This window comes from Hipposideros armiger, unplaced genomic scaffold, assembly GCF_001890085.2.
Source record: "Hipposideros armiger isolate ML-2016 unplaced genomic scaffold, ASM189008v1 scaffold_293, whole genome shotgun sequence".
NCBI lineage: Eukaryota > Metazoa > Chordata > Mammalia > Chiroptera > Hipposideridae > Hipposideros > Hipposideros armiger.
This window is the reverse complement of record NW_017731643.1, coordinates 430,368-450,899: the sequence shown is the minus strand read 5'-3', so window position 1 is coordinate 450,899 and position 20,532 is coordinate 430,368. Positions and strand designations below refer to the sequence as shown.

Here is a 20,532-nt window from a genome sequence, read left to right as displayed (position 1 = left end):
CTGGGAGTAACCACTGAGGGCTCTGACTAAACACGAGCATCAAAGCAGGTCTTAATGTAGGTTTTAGTTTTCTACTAGCAACGTACCCCTGCCCGAATTAGTGCACCTATTTTACCTTTCCCGAATTAGTGCACCTATTTTACCTTTCCGAGTGTCCTTCCATTTCTTGTCCTTTTCCATCACCCTAAGCACTTACATGAGTAACTACTGCCACTCGGGGTTGCTGAGTAGGAAGTCCCGGCCTATTTGTTAGCGGATGCAGCTGAGCTACTACTGTTCGCTGGCAAATTGTCAGCTGAATATGGGATAACACTCCCTATGATAAGAACTAGGGGAAAAGAACTGATTCACTCTATTACATGATGAATGAAAACAATACCAAAAAAATCCCTGTGTTTCTCTTAGATAGGGAGGATGTCTAAAAAAGAACCTCCAGCCCCCCAAATGTTGACCCATTCTGGACTTTCATAAAAATACCTGGGTCCTTGTTCTCCTGAGAGGGTGCTCAGGGGGAGGGCTTCAGGCTGGACAGGGAATCAGGGTGCCTGGTTTCTCGATGGAACAGAGCCACAAGCTGTGACCTCAGGCAAATGCAGAAGTCTTTGGGCCACCATGTCCTTGTAAAAATAAGGAGGTGGGATCAACTCTAAGATGTCATTGCTTTGGGGATCAGACAGCCCTAACCTCACCCCCTCCTCCTGCAGGGGAGCACTGCCTGTGCCTATTTAGTTACCTCCCCCACTGTTTTAGAGAACTTAGCACCAGTTAATACCACATGTACTTACAATTTGTTTAATTATTATTTAGCAAAAAACAATTGAATATAATCTGCTGAAATAAAAGTGATGTTTCACTCTGTTGTCTCTGTATTTAATTTCTAGTATTTAATAATCTTTGTATTTCTCCTGTACATAGGAGAAGGGAACAACAATGGGAAATGAGAGCAACATAATGATCTGAAGAAAGGGGGACCCTCCAAGGGCCCCCAACTTCTGGAGTGCTGAAGACAGCAATAACTCAGTTTAGATTTCACTTTCATTTATAACATTGATAGCCCCTCCCCAACGCTCATCCCCAAAATAGTATTGTAAGCCATCAGTCACATGTCACCTCTTTAGAAAGCACTTCAACCCTTGCAATAGTGGTTATGGGGACACAGAGGGGGGTGACAGTGGTGTGGTGAGCAAGCTAACATTTACTAAGCATGCACGATGAACCAGAGAGCTGTGCTAGGCAATTTCACACACATTACATCACTTAATTCTTGCAACTATTACTTGAGGTAGCTGTTATTATTCCCATTTTTCAGATGAAGAAATCAAGACTGAGGCAACACAAGTCTGTTGACTCTCTACCCCATGGAATGGGCTATAAACTCTTTCCCACCCCACGCCCCAGTCAGCGTGCTCTGCTGATGACACAGGCATTAGGTTAACATGTCATTTGGAAGCCACCACATCTGGCAAGTCCCCTACACTTACCTTTCCCAGTTAGCTGGGTTTCCCTATGCCTTACCATTGAAGTTCATGGACTCTCTCTTTTTACCCACAGTGCTAATTAATAGCAACTGAATAGTGGAGGAAAAACTGGAGCTAGTCTATAGACAGCCAGGATTTGAAGACATGGCAAGAATATTGTTGGAGGTAGGTTGGAGAGGACTTGGCTCTGACTTGTAAGTGGCTAGATCACCTCCATAAGGCATCAGACTGAAGCCTTCCCACTTGGGCTGCTGTGAGAACTGGGGCGTACTGTACAAGAAGGGTATCAATATCATCTGAAGAATTCCACCAGCTATTCAGTGACACATCTGTGGCTCTAAAACAGCGGTTTTCAACCTTTCACAGGGGTCGCCTAAGACCATCGGAAAACACATATTTTCGATGGTCTTAGGAACTGAGACACCGCTCCTCTATCCGTCTCCAGGCCCACATGCAGATACGCCCACATACAAGTACCCGGCGACCCCTGTGAAAGGGTTGTTCGACCCCCCAAAGGGGTCGCGACCCACAGGTTGAGAACCGCTGCTCTAAAAGGTCTGTGGACTCCTAGCCAGTCACATGCAATCAGTAGCAAGGATGGGCCAGCTCACACCACCCATGTGAGCTCAAAAATCTGGGTGATTGGCTTCATTTCACAATGTAAGCATGTGCTCATCAGCTCAGGAAGATAGTGAGGTGGGCAGAATGTTCTCCCCAATTACGTCCATGCTCCCTTAATCCTTGAAATCAGTGACTATGTTAGGTTACGTGGCAAAAGGGGCTTTGCAGGTGTAATTAAGGCTATAGACCTTAGAATACGGAGAGCCTCTTGGATTACACAGGTGCACCCCATCTAATCATATGATCCCTTCAAAGTAGAGGACTTTCTCTGGCTAGAGGCAGGACAGGAGGCAGAAAGGGAGGGCAGAGAGATTTGAAGTGTAAGAAGGATTTGACCATCCATTGCTGCTTTAAAGATGAAGGGGACCAGGAAACCAGGAAACGTGAGTGGCCTCTAGAAGCCGAGAACAACTCCTGGCTGATAACCAGCAAGGAAAGGGGACCTCGGTCCTACAGTCATATGGAACTGAATTCTGCTGACCACATGGATGAGTCTGAAAGCTGATGCTGCCCGGAGCCTCCAGGTGAGGACTCAGATCAGCTGACACCTTGATTTGACCTATGGGACCTGGAGCAGAGAAACCAGCTGGGCCCACTCAGCTGGAGAGGGAGAGGGGGCAGGACTGGTAGGTCAGGGGATTGGAGGAGCGGGTAAAGGCGGGCAGTCCTGGAGGCTTAGTGAACGTCCCCATTTTCTTTCTGGACGTCTCTGTTCAGATGGAGTAGAAGGCTACAGTGCGTACTCAAGGAGACAGGTGCTAAACATACAGAGTATCTGTCCATGGCAGGATACCAGCACCAGGCTGGGGCTTTCCTCGAGGGTGTATCCTGAGTGGCTGGGTGGGGAGGACGGGCCTTTCCTCTTCTCATCTATCCCATCCCATCCAACATTTTAGCGCAAAGGAACTTCACAGGTGTCAGATGGCAGCCATGGCGGAGGCCACAGCGCCAATGAAATGGGCCGTTAAGAGTCAGCAAGGTTATTACAAGAGAATAAAATGAGATTGCCTACAATTAAAATATATAACACAACTTTGCATATATAAACTTTAAACTTTGGAGAGGACAAAATAATAGATCTCAAAATACCACAAAAAATAGCCAGTTTCTGGCCAGTGGGTCACATTTCCAAGCTTAGTCTGGAGGACCAATGGCTTGGCTGCTCCCTCTTACGTGGCCTGCCCTGGCTGGGGACCAAGCCAGCACTGGAGTCACCAGCGTGGCCTCCTGTCCTAAGCCCTTGTAGTCACCCTCCTTTTCCACCTCTACTCCTGGAAGCTGAGACGGGAGATAACAAGGCAACCAAGTAAGGGATGGATGTGTGTAATGGGTCTGATAGGAGCAGACACCATTGGGTCAAACACTCCACTCCACCCCAACACACACACACACACACACACACACACACACACACACACGGACTTTTGTTCACAGCTGTACCCCAGAACCTGGCTCAGTAAATATCTATTGAATGAGTAAATAAACCTAATGTTGATCTTTGGGAGAATGGTTAAATTAGTGGCATGCTAAGTAGTTACTAAAATCTTGTTTTAAATAACTCCGCAGTGACATCGAAAATGCTTATTATGTATCTAGTATAGAAATTTGAAAACTTTATGTGTATCACTTATTTCTGATGATGGAAAAAATCTATATCTATATAGATATATATATGGAAAATAATGTAGGAAAATACACCAAAAATATTTATAAGAAACTATCTTTAGGAAGTATGATTATGGGTGATTTTGACTTTCACTTTTTTTGTATTTTCAAAATTTTCCTCCATATGCATGTATTACTTTTCTAATCATAGTCATAAAAGCATTATTTTGCTTAATAATAAACATTTGGTCCTCACTTTTAAGGGTGCAGAAACTGAGGACCTGGGTACTCGCTCAGGAATGGGATCCGCTAGGAGAAAATCGCTGGAAGCGGCCCCCTCCTGGGGGGTGTGGGGGGGTGAATACGGAAAGGACTAGACAAACTGCACAGTGGAGGGGCTACTACGTTAGCTAGACCCTAGGGAGCCGGTCATTTCCTAAACAGAGGAACTGACCCTATTTGCAATCTAGTTAAGACCAATTCGCGTGAACCACGCAAGTTCAAGTGAAGAACCGCGGCTGTCCCCGCCGCCCCCTCGCTTCGGCCGGGAGGAAGCGGGCGGAATCCCAGGGCGCACGGAGGCGCCTGGCTCGGAGCCCACAGGTCTCCACGATTCTATCTGAACCCCTGCCGGGGTTTGGGGGGGCTGGGGGGGACGGAACATAGTCTTCCCCTCAAATCGGCAACCTGGAGAACTCCTCTGGCTCACGACCGGCAGCTGATGGCAAGCGCCAGAAATAATACAATACCGGCCTCAGCCCTCGACCACCAGCCGACAGCCGCGGAGGTGTCGGAACCACCAGTGCGACCTCGGGCGGAGCCCGGGTCCGGGGCAGACGGCGTAGTGTTCCACGCGCAGCGAAGATCCCGGCTTCCGGGCGTCGGGTCCGAGGTTCGGCGCACCAATCCCGTGCACAGGAGGCGGGCGCACAGCCCCGACTTGGTCTCGGATTGGTCGCCTGGGCGGGGCGGGGCCATGTGTGGCCGTGCGGCGTGGGTCTGAGTGCGGAAAGGTGGCGCGATCCGGACCGGAAGCTGTTGGAAGGTCCGTGCGTCTGGTTCCCGGATCGCGCCCGGTGCTGGGCCTTTGCACCCGCAGCTTATCCCCAGCGGTATCTCCGGACCCGCGTTCGGTGGATTCCTGCTGCTGCCGGGTAGACGCCGAGCCCGGGACCATGAGCGTGGGCTTTATCGGCGCGGGCCAGCTGGCCTGTGCCCTGGCGCGGGGCTTCACGGCCGCAGGTGAGCGAGTGGAGGCGGGAGGAGGATGCGTGTGCGGCCCCTTGCCTAGCCTGCGAACCGCCTGCCGCGCCACTCATGGACCCATGAATGACTGAATGAACGAAGAAGAGGGGTATCTGCGCCTGATGGGGGAGGCCTGCTCATCATCAGGAGAGCCTTCTGTCGGTGTAAGGGATGGAGGGGGAAGAGGGAGACCGGCACTGTTAGCGGTGGTGGGTTTTGATTCTGCTTTCCCAGGGCAAGTGTGGGAACCGGGTGGGCCATGATCCCCAGTTGAAAAGCCTTGTCTGCGGCAGGCATCCTGTCGGCTCACAAGATAATAGCCAGCTCCCCAGAAATGGACCTGCCCACGGTGTCTGCGCTTAGGGTAAGTGGGGCGTAGGGGTGCGGGGGGGGGGGAAAGGTGGAGACCCAGGAGAAGGATGCCCTGATGCGCTGAGCCCCTGGGGTGTAGGCGGCGGCGCTGACCTCCCCACCAGGACCATCACTATCCTCCACGTTCCCCGGGCGCAGCTCAGTATGGTGGGAGCACCCGGACAAACAGCCTGAGGTCAAATCCAGGCACTGGGATGATTAGAAGTTTAATTGAGGTATTTATGTATGGAAAGCACCTGGCACATAGTAGGTACCCAGTAAATGCTTGTTTGGCTTCATTCATGGACTAGCTGTGTGACCGTCAGGTACTCTGAGCCTCAGTTTCCTCATTAATAAAAGAATGGAGACCACAGTAGCCACTTGGCTGAGTTATTCTGAGGCATGAATGAACGAACGTGTTGGGAAAGAATCTGGCAAGTTAGTTGTTCCCCTCTAAAGAAAAAATATCCCAAGCCTTCACCCATAATCTGGGCCGTGTCACCGGTCTAATGACGCAGGTGACAGGCAGCGTCTGTGTCTAGGATGGCTGATATTCCTAGCACTGGAGGGTCCTGCTTCTCAGTTTGGAGTCCTAGAGGAATGGGTGTCCTCCAGGCCGCTCTGGACCACACAGAGACCATGCAGTTTGATGAGCAAGTTTCCGGGGTTGGGATAGGGCCTGACCCAGCTCTGCTTCCCACCATTGGGCGCTAGCATTTCACCCTTCCCTTTGCCGCTTTCCAGCCATGGAGCCTCCTTACCTGGCAGAGCCCTGCCTTGGGTGCCAGCTTGTTGGGGATGTGGGACAGCTCTTTCCTGGTTGCCATGGAGAAGCTTGTCCATGCCCAGCACCTATGCTCACTTGCCCAGTAGCAACATTGGAAAACTAGGTGCTAGTGGGGGGAGGGGCAGACCCTGAGAGGACAGGGCAGGGAATTCCAGGCTGAAGCGGGGAGAGGGCTTGTCAGGGGTTCAGCTGCTGCTTGGGAGGGCCTGGGCCTGGTGAGGCTGCCCCGCACTGTGAGCCACGCAGTCTCCTCCTGCAGAAGTTGGGGGTGAACCTGACCCGGAGCAACAAGGAGACAGTGAGACACAGTGACGTCCTGTTCCTGGCCGTGAAGCCACACATCATCCCCTTCATCCTGGATGAGATCGGGGCCGACGTCCAGACCAGGCACATCGTCGTCTCCTGTGCAGCCGGTGTCACCATCAGCTCTGTGGAGAAGGTGCCTGTCTCAGCCCTGGTGCCCCGTCTGAGGGGAGGGGTGGGTGCTAGTGGGTGCTGGGTCCTGGCAACTCAATCAGCCCTCTTCCTTGCTTCAGAAACTGATGGCGTTCCAGCCAGCCCCCAAAGTGATTCGCTGCATGACCAACACACCTGTGGTAGTGCGGGAGGGTGCCACGGTGTACGCCACAGGCACCCATGCCTTGGTGGAGGATGGGCAGCTCCTGGAGCAGCTCATGAGCAGCGTGGGCTTCTGCACTGAGGTGGAGGAGGACCTGATCGACGCCGTCACAGGGCTCAGCGGCAGCGGGCCTGCCTACGTGAGGCCCCATACTTATTCAGCCTTTTGGGGACCCAGGAGAGCAAGACGGGATGGCAGGCAGGCTTGGGGGTGTCGACTACCTCTTGAGCACAGTTGGCTGGTAGAGGAGGCTGATCCTTGGTACTAGTTCCAGGCATCAGGAAAAGCAGAGCCTAAGGGATGCCCTTGGTGCCTGCTGCCCCAGGACTCAGTGAGTGTCTCCATAGGCGTTCATGGCCCTGGACGCGTTGGCTGATGGTGGAGTGAAGATGGGCCTGCCGCGGCGCCTAGCAGTCCGATTGGGGGCCCAGGCCTTGCTGGTCAGTATCTTCCCCTTGCATGCTCTGGACAGGATATGGGCTGGGGGTGCTTGTGTGTCAGTGAGCTGGGGACGGGTTGGTTGCGAGGCTGGGATAGTTATTGGGGAAGAGCAGTGGTCGTGGAGAAACCTGTCTTAAGGTGCATTGGCAGTTCGCTCCTCTCATACTCCCTTCCTGCCTTAGGGGGCTGCCAAGATGTTGCTGGACTCAGAGCAGCATCCAGGCCAGCTCAAGGACAATGTCTGCTCCCCTGGAGGGGCCACCATCCATGCCCTGCACTTCCTCGAGAGTGGGGGCTTCCGCTCCCTGCTCATCAATGCTGTTGAGGCCTCCTGCATCCGAACACGGTGGGTTGCTCTCCTTCTCTGCCCCAGGCCCCCCTATTCCCAGCTGGCCCCTGGGCTGAGCTGGGCTGGGCACTGTCTTGCAGAACCTGTCGTCTTTGGTCCCATTAGCAGTGTTGGAGTCTGTGCTCTTTTAATAACCATGACTTATTAGACTTTGTTTAGCTAAGGGTTGGCAGGTCTTACTTCATTTAATTCTCACCACCGTTCTGATAGTTGGGATTAGCTTTGATTTATAGATGAGGACGTTGAGACTCAGACGCTTTTTCCCAGGGTCAAACAGCTAATAAGCAATTGAGACAGGATTTAGCTTCAAGTTCATGAACTCCAAACCCTGTGACTTGACACACTCTCTCCCATATGATCACAGATACCACCTGGCACTCCATCTGTAGTAAACCGTACTTAGTTAAAGAGCACTCTACGCAGCTTGGGAGAGTGTTTGGTTTAGGTTCTCGTCTTGGGTGGTATCATGTCGGCAAGGGTTGGGGGTTATGTGGACGGGGAAGCCTCGCTACACTCTGCTCCAACGTTTATTGCCTTCCTCCTTCAACCTCTCTCGGGCTTTGTCTGCAGAGAGCTACAGTCCATGGCTGACCAAGAAAAGATCTCCCCAGCTGCCCTCAAGAAGACCCTCCTGGACAGAGTGAAGCTGGAATCCCCCACAGTGTCCACGCTGACCCCCAGCAGCTCAGGGAAGCTCCTCACAAGAAACCCGGCCCCGGGAGGCAAGAAGGACTGAGGCAGCCTCTGCCCCCTCTCTGTGACTAGAGCCCTCGCCTGAGGGGGCCATGCAGGGTGAGGCCAGATCCTTGCTATAAAACCTCCTTAAATCTGTTCAGACCAAGCAGCCCTAGTTTCCCTTGCTGTCCCATGCTGGAAGATACTCTGAAGGGGTGGGTGATGCTGGAAACCAAATGTCTCTGCACACCTCCCACTGTCAGAGCCCCAGCGCAGGTAGCAGAGTCCGAGGAACTCTTCAACTGGGGTTCTCCAACTGGAGCCCAAAGCAGGGTCAAGTTTGATACCACGTCAGGGAGGTGAGCGGTACAAAACATGACAAGGGCATTTCTCTTTGAATGGAAAATGAGCAACTTAGAATTGTCACAATTAAGCAGAAATGCACTAAATGAGAATGCTCACTCATTTAACTATCACTTTGTAGGTGCACCATTGAGGAAGTGCTGTTTAGCTGCTTTAATAAAGTTTTATTTTATATTACCCTGCTTTTCTGCTTTTCTTTTTTTAAAGATTTTATTGGGGAATTGGGGAAGGGGAACAGCCAAGTTGTTGTCCTTCAATCTTAGTTGTGGAGGACGCAGCTAGCTCAGCTCCCAAGTCGCCATCTGGCCACCTGTTGGCAGCTTGCGGCCGCTCAGCTCAAGGTACCGTGTTCAATCTTAGTTGCGGGTGGGCATAGCCTGCCACCCCATGCGGGAGTCAAACGTGCTGTCACCAGCTGAGCCATCCTGCCACCTGTTGGCAGCTCAGCGGCAGCTCAGCTCTGGCGCAGCTCAGCTCTGGCGCAGCTCAGTGGCCCATGTGGGAATCGAACCAGCAGCCTTGTTGCTCAGAGCTTGCACTCTTAACCAGCTGAGCCACTCAGCTGGCCCTTTACTGCTTTTCTTAATGCTTAATCATTAGTCAGCATTCTAGAGAACTCAAGGCCCTGACCAGGTGCTCCCTGCTTCTGTGGGGAGCACTAAGGACACAAAGTAAGGAGAATAAATCCTCCCTCAGAGGACGTCTTTATAGAAGATGCTGAAGCCTAGAGAGGGTAAGCAACCCAGCTGAGCTGCTGCTCAGTGGTGGGGGCTGTCCGTGTTCTTAGCCGCCAGCTGTCCTCAGAAAAGTTACTGAATATCTCTGACCTCAAGATTTCATCCTCCGTAACTATGGTCATGCTTCATGAAAAGGCTTTGGTGGGTGCGAAGTGAGACCATGTGGGATTGCTCACAGAAGATCTAGAACACCGTGGACCGCTTGTCTTTCACCTGCTGAGGAGGGAAGGAGAGCTTTCTGTTCCCAGGGCAGCCCTGGCTCCAGCTCCAAACCTGAGAGCCCATGGGGAAGGCTGACTCCTGTGGGGCCAAAGTGACAACAATAATAAAAGCTATCATTTTTACGTCCCCCTTACATGGCAGGCCCTTTGCAAATCCCTTTCGTAAAACCTCATGGCCTTAGGACTGGTATAATTTAAAAGTAACGTGACACTCAAAGAGGTTAAATTGCCCAAAAAGATTCAAATAGACATTTCACCAAGGAAGATATACAAATGGCACGTGAGCACATGAAAAGATGAGGGAAATGCAACTCAAAACCCAATGAGATGCCACTTCATGCTCCCTCTTTAAAAAAAATGTTGGCAAGAATGTGAGAAATTAGAGCCCTCGTGTATTGCTGGTAGGGATGTAAAATGGTACAGCCACTTTAGAAGACAGTGGCAGTTCCTCAAACAGTTAAATTGAGTACAGAGGACCCAGAAACCACTCCTAGGTGTGGACCCAGGAGAATAAAAACACGTCCATACAAGACTTGCACACAAATGTTCAGGGCAGCATTATTCATAATAGTCAAGAAGTAGAAACAACCCACGTGTCCATCAACTAGTGAATGGATAAAATGTTATACCGACACGATGGAATATTATTCAGCAATAAAAAGGAAGCACTGACATACGCTACAGCACGATAAACCTCAAAAGTATTAAGTGAAAGAAGCCAGTCACAAAAGGCCACAAAGTATATGATTCTATTTATATGAAACGTCCAGAAAATGCAAATCTACAGAGACAGGGTGGTTGTCTAGGGCTGGGGTGGGACTGGGAAGAGCACGAGGTTTCTGTTTGGGGTAATGGAAAGGACTTAAGAGAAGATTGTGGTGATGGTTGCCCAACTGTACGTAGATGGTCTTTGAATTGTACACTTAAAAGTGAGTGAATTTTATAGCATGTAAATTACACTTCGTAATGTCAAGCAAAATAAGTTGCCCAAGTTTTTTGTTTTTTTAATTGGGGAACTGTTTTTTTTTTCTTTAAATTTTATTGGGGAACAGTGTGTTTTACTAGGACCCATCAGCTCCAAGTCAAGTAGTTGTTTTAATCTACTTGTGGAGGGCGCAACTCAGTGGCCCATGTGGGGATCGAACCAGCAACCTTGGCTTTATGAGCACTGCGCTCTAACCAACTGAGCTAACCGGCTGCCCCAAGTTGCCCAAGTTTTAATTAGCTAGGAACTGGTGCCAGGATTCAAATCCACCTCTGATACCAAAACCTGTCCTCTGTACTAGGCCTGCTGGTGAGCTGTCCAAGGTGACAGGAGACTGTCCCCTCACCACCCGTCCTCTACCCTCCTGTAAGGCTACCCCCTTTCCAGGCCTAAATCCACCCACATGCTTGTACATTTACTGAGAGCCTTGCTGCATGGGGTAGACCTGGCTCAGGTGGGTGCTCACCTAACAAAGACCTGTCTTCACTTCTGAGCTTCAACGACACATGGTCAGGGCCAGGCTTGACTGAAAGTTGCGGTCTCAATCCTCCAGGGAGAGGGAGAAGAGAGTCAGGCTTTGGAAGACATCTCTCTGGTCATCTCTCCCCAGGACCTTGCACCTGCCCGTCCGAGCTGCCCACCTCACAGGGCTGACCAGGCCGACTGGCCCTGGGTCCGGAGCCACAGGCCATCAGAGTCAGGGGCTGGCAACTCCCTAAGAAGGTAAAGGGGCCCCCAGTGTGTCAGGCCCTGGACAGAGGTTCTAGAACTGTTCCTGTCTCTCCAGGTGCCTGAGCCACCAGGAAAGCACCTGAATGCCCCCCTCCAAACCTTTTAGGAGCAAGCTGGCATTCAAGGTTAGCACGGCCTTTTCTTAGCCCCTCTGCCCCAGCTGCTGCCCTCAGCCCTTCACTGGCCCTTAGCATCCTGGAACTTGCTCTGTTGGTTACCTTCTCACGAACACAATACTTTGCTCTTTAGTCGTGCTTTTGAGCCAACAAGATGCTGTCACTCATCACATCCAATAGGATTCTCACAGCATCCTGGGAGGCAGGTGGGAAGCCCATAAGCAGCCCCATCTGGCACGTGAGGTACCTAAGGCACGTACCTAAGGCAACTAGGGGAGCTGGGGCCAGGATTCCAAAGCCCATTTCTCTCCCACTAGTCTCACAGATGAGCTCCGCTAGGAAAGCTAGCTCAGGAAGCCGGGCTCTGTTCAGGCCCCATTGCCCAGCTGCAAAGCAAAGGCTCCCCTATGCCACTAGAGGGCGCCAGGCGCTCACCAGAGAACATCCCGGGTCTCCTGGGCTGGCGACCCAATCCAGGGTGCTGTGTCCTGGGGAGAAACCGGATCAGAGACACCCGATCCAGCTCGGTGCTCCGCGTGCCAGCTGTGGCACGTGGTTTCGTGTATTCACAAAACAAAGCAGCTTTGTGTTGGTTAGAGAGGGGAGCTCTGGAATCTTCTTTCTTGGAACAGCCCTTGCTCTGTCCCTCACCATCATGGTCATCCCAGGTGGGAAAGGCAGGATAGCAGCCCTAGCAGCCCTCCCGGCTGCCCACACACCTGGGCCCTTCCCCTGGGTGTCCAGGGTTGAGGAAGACAAGCCTTATCGAGTGCCCACGGTGTCCAGGTTTCTCTTAGGTCATCTGAATTGATACACAGCAGCCTTGCTCAAGAAGCCTTGAGAGCCAGATCACTTACTAGCCGTTTGACCTTGGGCTAGCTACTTACCCTCCAGGAACTTCTCTGCAGTATGAGGACAATAGCAGTCCCCACCGGGAAGGGTTGAGGCGAGGGTTAAATGAGATTCAGGACTGGGCTGGTGTCTGGCAGGAGGGGAGCGCCAATAACCAAGGCTGCTCTTGATTTTATGGTCATCGTTAAGGAATTGGAGGCTCAGAGAAGTTACCTGGGAGCACAGGCCCCAGAGCCAGAGCCTGGTAGAACCAGAGTCTGCTCTGGTCTGGGTGGGCCCATGGCCAGTTCTCTGGGTACCGCTGGCTCCAGACCTGGTGCCCAGACCTGGTTCTAAAACCAGTTGGATCACCTGCCTTTTTCAATGAAGGAAAATGGAGAGGAAACTAGCATTTATTGAGTTCCATTTCTAATCTTATTACCCTTGGCACCCTGTCTGGACATGACAAAATGCTCTCCATCTGGACCCCAGACCCACCCTTACCCATATGCCCCCCCCCCACTGTTTTTGCTCACCCCGTTTCCTCCACTGGAAATGCCTTCTCCTTGTCTTTTCTGCTCTCTAAATCTGGCAGATCCTCATCTCCCATCCAAACCTCAGAATCAGAGCTTCTGACCCTCAGCCAGCGTGATAGCCACTGCCCGGCACTGACCCGGGAGCTGGACAAACGCTTGTTAAATTGAATGGAGCTGATCGTGGCCTGCAGCCAGCCTTCCTGGGTATCCAGGGAGCAAGACCAGAAAGGTGAAACGCTGAGAAGAATACCTGCATGATTGCCAAATAAATAAATATGGACTTATTTAGATCTCATGGGTGCATGAAATGCAAATTGTTCATGTATCAGGACCCTCCATGGTGTGGTGTCAATGTCCTAAGACATTCAGGGCCAGCCCTGGGAAATGGGGGTCCAGGTAAGGAGAAGCCCCAGGGGATTTGGGGGGGACGGGGAGGGCAGAGTGTGAAGCTGGCCTTCCTATAACCTTGTCCTTGCTCAGTCATGTGAGGATTAAATGGGACGAGGGATGAGAAGCACCTGGTTCAATCTGACTCGCCTGCATGTATTATTCAGTCGTTTATTCAGTCTGCACACACGAAGCACTGTGTGCCAGACTCTGGAACCACAGATAAAGCCAGACTTGGTCTCTTCCTCCCCAGTGGGGTCTCTGATCTGGTGGGGAGAGTAGACATGAAAGAGATCGTTGCAAACTCCATACTACAAGGAGATAAGCGCTCTGACAGAGGCAGTAAAGGGCGCCCGGGAGTGGAGAGGTGTTCAGGAAGACTCATGGAAGGAGGTGATGCTGAAGATAGGTCTTGAAGGATAAGGTGAGTTTTCCAGATAGAAGGAGGTGGTAAAGGGCCAGCGTGGCTCAGGAGTGGCACCCTGGCCATGGTGGTGGGGACCGATGCCCAATGTTGGCAGTCTTTCACATGGCAAGAGTAAAGAGGGAGTGTGTGGGGGAGGCGGGGGGCGGGGGGAACCGGGTGATAGACAGGAAGGCAGGAAGGCCCAGGTGACTCAGATTGGGTTTATTGGAAGACAGGTGCAGCCCCTGGAGGGTTTTAAAGCAGGGAGGGATCAGGCCTATTTTTGCTTAAGAAAGAACGCTCTGGAAGCCTTGCAGAACGGTAATTTGAATCTTGTAGCCATCTGGGTGAAAGATGAGAGAGGCCAGTCCAAGAGGGTAATACACAAGGCTTAAGAACCCCCCCTTCCCCCAACACATCCCCTTATATTGTAATTGATTGTATACAAATCAGTGTGTTTGAACTGATAAACTGAAGCAGATAAGCTGAAGCCCTTCTAGCCCACGGGCTTCCCGCTTGTGTGCTCAGCACAGCAAAGTGGCTGGGGGTAAGCAGATAGGTTAGTAAGTAGGTGCTTGTGTGGATTGTTGAGCTAATGAAGCAAACAAACCCATGAGATGGGGGCAGGTGACGGGGAACAGGTCTGGAGGCCAGGGCACGGTCCCAGCTTGATGTCTCCATTAACTGACCTGAGAACTATCGGAAGGAGATCAGGTTTGTGAAAAATAATAAAAATAATAGCTGCCATTTGTTGAGTGTCAAGCACGAGTCAAACCCAGAGCAAGGCCCCTTCTACACCTTCCCAGATCCTCACAAACAACCCTGTTAAGTGGGTGTTTGACAAGTGAGGAAACAGGCTCACAGCTTTGCCCAGGTCCATGGTGAGCAACAGTAGAAGGCAGAGCCTATGCTCACCCCATTCTGCCACCCATTCCAGTGGGGTGTGGCAAGGGTGAGGTGGAGCCCCCTGAGGAACAGTCAAGGACAGAGGCTGGGCCTCAGAAAAGGCTGGGGGCCAAGGTGTGGATTTGTAACCCGGCACCATGAGTTAGAGCTGAGTAGAATGAGAGCTTTGGGGACACCTGGGTGAGAATAGCAGCTCGGGCTGCTGTCACATAATACCACGCAGACTGGGGGCCTTAAGCAACAGACATTTATTTTCTCACAGTTCTGGAGGCTGGAAGCCTAAGACCCAAGTGTCGGCAGAGTTGGTTTCTCCTGAGGCCTCTCTCCGAGGCTTGTAGCTGGCCACCTTCTCACTGTGTCCTCACATGACTTTCCCTGTGTCTGTGTCCTAACCTCCTCTTCTCACAAGGACACCGGTCATATGGGATTAGGGCCCGCCCAGGAAGACCTCATTTTAACTTAATTCCCTCTTTAGCGGCCCTATCTCCAAATAAGACACATTCTGAGGTACTGGTGGTGAGGCCTTCAACATATGAATTTGGGGGGACAGAGTTCAGCCCATAACAGGCAGAGTCTGGGGATTCTGAAGGCTAAGAGCAGTGGGGAAGGGCCAGGGAGAGCCTGTGAGAACAGGAGACGTGGTCCTGAGAGTGGATCGGGGAGCCCGTGGGATGAGGGTGGGACAGGAGACCTGGCGCTGGCAATGATGGAGACCCCGGGTGATCTGAGTGAGAAGCGCTGTGCCCCTGAACCCAGAACTTTGAGAAATGGAAGGATGCTCAGGAAATAAAGGATGTAGCTGCACTGGCCACCTCCCTCTGCAAGACCATCAGTCAGACGCGTTTCAGTCAACGTGGCTGTGAAGGGCACCTCTGGACATTGCCAGCCAGGGCTGTGGTGTCTTCATCAGAGAGAGTGTGGCCACTCCCCAGAGCTGCGGGGTGGGGGTTCCGGCTGCATTGACCACTTCCCTGTGGGGGTGACCAGCTGGAAATCCAGGCCACGGGGAAGCCAAGTCTCCAGGTATGTCCTCCCCCATCAGTGCATAGGGTCTGCTTCCGGCCCCCGTCCATACCCTGCACATAGGTGGTCGTGGGCACCGCTGAGCTGCTGACGGCTGGACCCAGAAGCCCAGTCCATTACACATTTGTGAACCACTGTGAACTCTCCTCATCCCGCCCATCTCCAAAGGGGCCAATTTTGTTTCTTTTCTTCCTCCCCTGGAATCTACTACAGCTGGTCTCTCCACAGACCATGGCACCCTGGCTGGTAAGATGGGAAAAGGCTGGGCTGTGTTATTGGACATATGCTTGGGGGCCTCCAAGGGCCTGGCAGGAGGACCCTCCCTGCCTTTCCATTAAAACCCAAACAAAACCATTTCCTGGGACCACTGTGAGCCTGCTCTGTGGTCCTGGTGCAGACACAGATCCCTAAGTCCTAAGTGCTGCCCTTGGCCAGCTTGTAATCAGGGAAGGGATTGCACACACATTTGCACACACACGCGAGCATGCACATACAACCCAGAGGATGCTTCTGTTTTATTCAATTGCTTCTTATGGAAAACAGTAAAAATGGTCACGTAGGTTCACTTCCTCATTGTTTAGCGAGGGTCCTGGGCTGCCCAAGATCACACAGCTCGCTGGCCTGAGTCACACAGGCTCCCTTAGCTCCTGCTGGAGCTGTGAAGGCCAGCCCTGGGCCTACCTTTGTCCACGCTGACCCACAAACAGGCACTGGGTGTGCTCCCTCCTCTGGGCCCAGCAGCCTGGTGCTGTGATCCCAGGTGGGACCTCTGACCTGCCCCACAGTCTCCATCCTCTTTCAGGGGCCCCTGGGTAGGGAGATGAGAGGCTGGTCTCACAGCAGCCCTGGGGACCAACTCCCTTTCTTACTTGATGTGTTATTCCATTTTTAATTACAGGGCCAAGGCTGCAGAGCCTCCCAGGCTGAGCCAGAAGTAGTGAGCTTTTTAATTTGATTTTTCTTCTCCCAAAGGAAAGACTTAGGGGCCCACTGCACGGAACATGAGGGGGCGAGGGGCTCAGTAGGCCTGGAGCTGGAGATGTGGGGGATCCTGTGACCCAGACATTTGACTCCAGCCTGACTGGAATTTGGTGTTGTCAGTGTTTGAAATTTTTGGTCTTTCTGATAGGTGGGTAGTGGTATCGCATTGCTGTTTTAATTTGCATTTCCCTGATATCACACGGTGTTGATATATACTTTTCATATACTTATTTTCCATCTGTGTGTCTTTTTTGGTGAGGTGTCTGGATCTTTTGCCTATGCTTTTTTTTGTTTGTTCTTTTTAAAAAGATTTTTATTGGGGAATTGGGGGAAGGGGAACAGACAAGTTGCTGTCGTGTTTTTTGTTCTTCAGTCTAGTTGTGGAGGATGTTGCTTCACTGGCCCAAGTTGGCACCATCATTGCGCTCTTCCCGGGCGAGGCAGATCAGTCGCCGGCTTCTGGACGGCCGCTCACAGTGGCTGCTGGCCGCTCACGCTGGCTGATGGCTACACACGGTAGCCTATGGCAACCCACTGCCACAGGGTCTGCAGCCTACGCCATTGCTGGCGACTCACGGCAGCCCAGCTCCAGGTTGAGCTGTTGTTCAGCATCTTAGCTGTGGAGGGCAGTGTCACTGGCCCTCATAGGTGGGATCCGAACCGGGGCCCTCTGGTGTCCCAAGCCAGTTCTTAACCATCGCGCCACTCGGCCGGCCCTTGCCTATGTTTTAATTGGGTTGTTCATTTGCTTATTGTTGAGTTTAAAGGGTTCTTTGTATATTTTGGAAAACAGTCCTTTATCAGATTTATCCTTTACAGATGGTTTCTCCCAGTCTGTGGCTTCTCTTCTCATTTTCTCGACAGTTGTTTTTTGCAGAAGTTTTTAATTTTCATGAAGTCCAGCTTATCCATTATTTCTTATATGGACTGTGCCTGTGGTGGTGTATCTAAAAAAGTCGTTGCCATACCCAAGTTCATCTAGATTTTCTCCTATGTTACCTTCTAAGAGTCTTATAGTTTCATATTTTATATTTAGGTCTATGATCCATTTTGAGTTCATTTTTGGAGGGTTTTAATGAATAGAGTGCATCTGATGAAAGTTTGTCAAAGATTACTATTGACTATGGGCCTGGGGAATAGGAGCAGGAAAACGGCAGTCACACGATTTATTCTGCAGGTGAGACCAACAGGGTTTGCTGGGAATGGATTCTGGAGGCTATGGGATAAGAATCAAGAGTGATCCCCTAGGTCTGGGGGCCTCGCTGGGTATAGGGTGGAGCCATATACTGAGATGGGAACAGGTAGGGGTTGAAGGGCAGTTGGAGATATGGTCCTGGTGCCCAGTGGAGTGGTCAGGCTGGGGGTGTGAGCCTGGAGTCATCAGTGAGCAGGTGAGACATGAGGCCGCGAGGCTGAATGCCGTGAGATCTCTTAGGAGGAAAGAGAAGCAGCCTCTTTCTGTGACCTCAGTCTGTTTGCAGAAGGCTGTTGGCCTGGGGTCGGAGAGTTGGTGAGACACCATTAACACAGGGGGCTCATTGAGGGTGCACAGGGGAAGGGGATCAGTTGAGACAGACACAGGGCAAATCCCCCAGACTTATTATCTTTCTGCAAACAGACCTCTTTCCTGAATGTGGATTCCTCAGGGGTGCAAGAGGTTTGCTGGGGAAATAAAATAAGTGGACAATCAGCCAGAAAAAAGCGAATGTGGATTGGGAGCCTTTTTACAATGGACTGATTAGCCTTGAGGAGGGAGGACCCCCCACCCCCACCCTTTGTCATGCAGAGGAAGGAGCTGGCTTCTGGCTGTGGATTGGGGGAAAAGTCTGGTGTTTTGCAGGGTTGATTGGGCCCGAAGGTCAGAGGTGGAAAAGTCATCCTCAAGCCAGATCTGTTGTCTTGGAGAGGGGCAGGGGAGTGGGGAGACCGAGGGGGAGGCAACACCCCTGACTGAGGGCCTAAGCTTAGGGTCTGGAGTTGAGGACATTGTGGGGAGATGGGTGATAGGGGCTGCGACAGGAGGATGGTGGAAGCCACCACCATCCTTCCGCCTCTATAGACAAGGATTTGACCCCAACCAGAGTCCAGGTTGCCAGGTGAGGGTCAGGAGAAAATGTGGGGTCAGAGGTCATCCTGCAGCCTCCATGGGTGGGGGACAAAGAGTACCAGAGCCTGGCTCACAGCCAAAGGGAGCTGTGAGCTTGGTGAAGGCTGGAGCCCAGAGTGGGTTCACTTTTGGGTTAGAGCCCAGTGCCTGGGGGTCACCAGGGTGGCGCCTGTCCCCTTCCCAGCCAGGGGCAGACGCTACTGTGGGTGCTCCAGAGATGTCCTGAGGCCCAGCCCCAGGTGCCTGGGGCTGCCCCAACCCTGCCCCCATCAGCCTCCCTGACCTCAGGCCTGGGGGCCCATGTGGCTCCTTGGGGTCTCCAGACATGCCCCTGGAAGGACCCTCCCTGTTTCCCTAGAGCAGCTTGGCCTCTGGCATCAGCAGGACTGCCCCTTCCCTGGGGATCCCTGAGCTAAGGAGGGTGGGGGACAGGGGAGGATTAAGGACCATGTTTCAGTTCATCCAGCCCCTTCCTGGCAGGAGTGAGGTCTGGGCTCAGTCTTTGCTGTGCCACTCACTAGCCGTGTGGCCTCAGGTGAGTCACTGAGCCTTAACACCTGTGTGCTTGTCAGTTGGGTGAGGCAAGGGCGAGGCCCGGATTTGGAAAAGAGCATCCAGATAACAAGAGCTGATGTTGATTGGGTGTTTACTCTGTGCCTGCACCTGCACTGTTTTCACCCTCAGCTGAGCTCATGGGATGCATATGATTAAACGCCCCATCTCAAAGATAAGGAAACCCAGGCACAGGCAGGGGATGAACTTGTCTAAGGTCACTGGGCCAGGATCGCCTCCCTCAGTGTTCTCATTATCCATCTATGACCTTGGGCTAGAGTCTGAACTGCTCTGAGCCTCCTTCTCGAAATGTCAACAGTGTCTTCCAAGGGTGGAGTGGAGAGTGAAGGTGAAAGGTGAGGTAAGGAAGGCAGAGGGGGAGACCAGGCTGCCCCCAGAAGTATGTGTGTGTGGAAGGACAGGACACTGTGGGGCTGCCTAAAGCAGGACCACTTAGGGTACCCCTGGGCTCCGAACACAGCTTTGCAGAGTGTACCTCTTTTCCCTGGAGTCCCCACACTGCTCTAGACCTTTCTTTTGTATCAGCTGTTTCTTTATCTCCTCAGGTATGTCCCCAGGACACTGAGGAGAGGCAAGTCATCAGTAAATATTTGCTTAATTAATTGAAGAAACAGGAAAGCAGGAAGAGGAGCTTATAGAGATGAATGACTTCTAGAAGTCCCTTTTCCTGGGATAAGTTTGGGGAGAGAGACTGGTATATGGGGTTTTTTTTTAATTAAAAAAAATAAAATTTTTTTTCAATTACAGTTGACATAGAATATTATATTAGTTTCAGGTGTACAACATAGTGATTAAACATTTGTATCACTTACAAAGTGATCACCCTGATAAGTCTAAGGGTGTTTGTCTTTTTCTTTCTTTCTTTTTTTTTTTAAAAGATTTTATTGGGGAATTGGGGGAGGAGAACAGCACTGGGGAATCAGGGAGGGGGGACAAGTTGCTGTCCTTTGGTTCTTCAGTCTAGTTGTGGAGGACTTGCTTCACTGGCCCATGTTGGTATTATCATAGCGCTCTTCCCAGGTGAGGCAGATCAGTTGCCGGCCATTGGATAGCCACTTATGGTGGCTCACGGCAGCTCATGTTGACTGCTGGCCGCTCACGCTGGCTGCCAGCCACTCATGGTAGCTCATGGCAGCCCACTGCAGCAGGGACTGAAGCCTACACCATTGCCGGTGACTCACGGCACCCTACCTCCAGGTTGAGCTGTTGTTCACCATCTTAGCTGTAGAGGACGCAGCATCACTGGCCCTCATGTGGGGCCCGAACCAGGGCCCTGCTGCTCAGAGCTGGTGTCCCACGCCAACTCTTAACCAATGCGCCATTCGGCCAACTCTAAGGGTGTTTTTCTTTTTGAACATTTATTTTATTTTGGGGGCAAATAAAAGAGGAATACTGCTAACTACTGCCTCCCTAAAAAACAAAGAAAAGAAAGAGAGAGAGAGAGAGAGAGAGAGAGA

At 51.8% G+C, this 20,532-nt stretch overlaps 1 protein-coding gene across 3 annotated transcripts; it reads left to right on the top strand.

Annotated features, from left to right (window-relative positions):
• Positions 1 to 4,689: 4,689 nt before the first annotated feature.
• On the top strand, positions 4,690 to 8,711 carry PYCR2 (pyrroline-5-carboxylate reductase 2). Of its 3 annotated transcripts, none has more exons than XM_019659009.1 (7): positions 4,690 to 4,946; positions 5,243 to 5,313; positions 6,347 to 6,526; positions 6,624 to 6,845; positions 7,054 to 7,146; positions 7,330 to 7,493; positions 8,067 to 8,711. In XM_019659009.1, exons 1-7 carry the CDS (start codon positions 4,880 to 4,882, stop codon positions 8,230 to 8,232), a joined length of 963 nt encoding a protein of 320 aa, XP_019514554.1. In that variant the 5' UTR covers positions 4,690 to 4,879; the 3' UTR covers positions 8,233 to 8,711. The 3 variants fall into 3 exon arrangements, with proteins under 3 accessions (XP_019514554.1, XP_019514555.1, XP_019514556.1); XM_019659010.1 differs by having other exon boundaries at positions 5,184 to 5,313; XM_019659011.1 differs by lacking the exon at positions 4,690 to 4,946 and adding an exon at positions 4,953 to 5,113.
• The last annotated feature ends 11,821 nt before the right edge of the window (positions 8,712 to 20,532 follow it).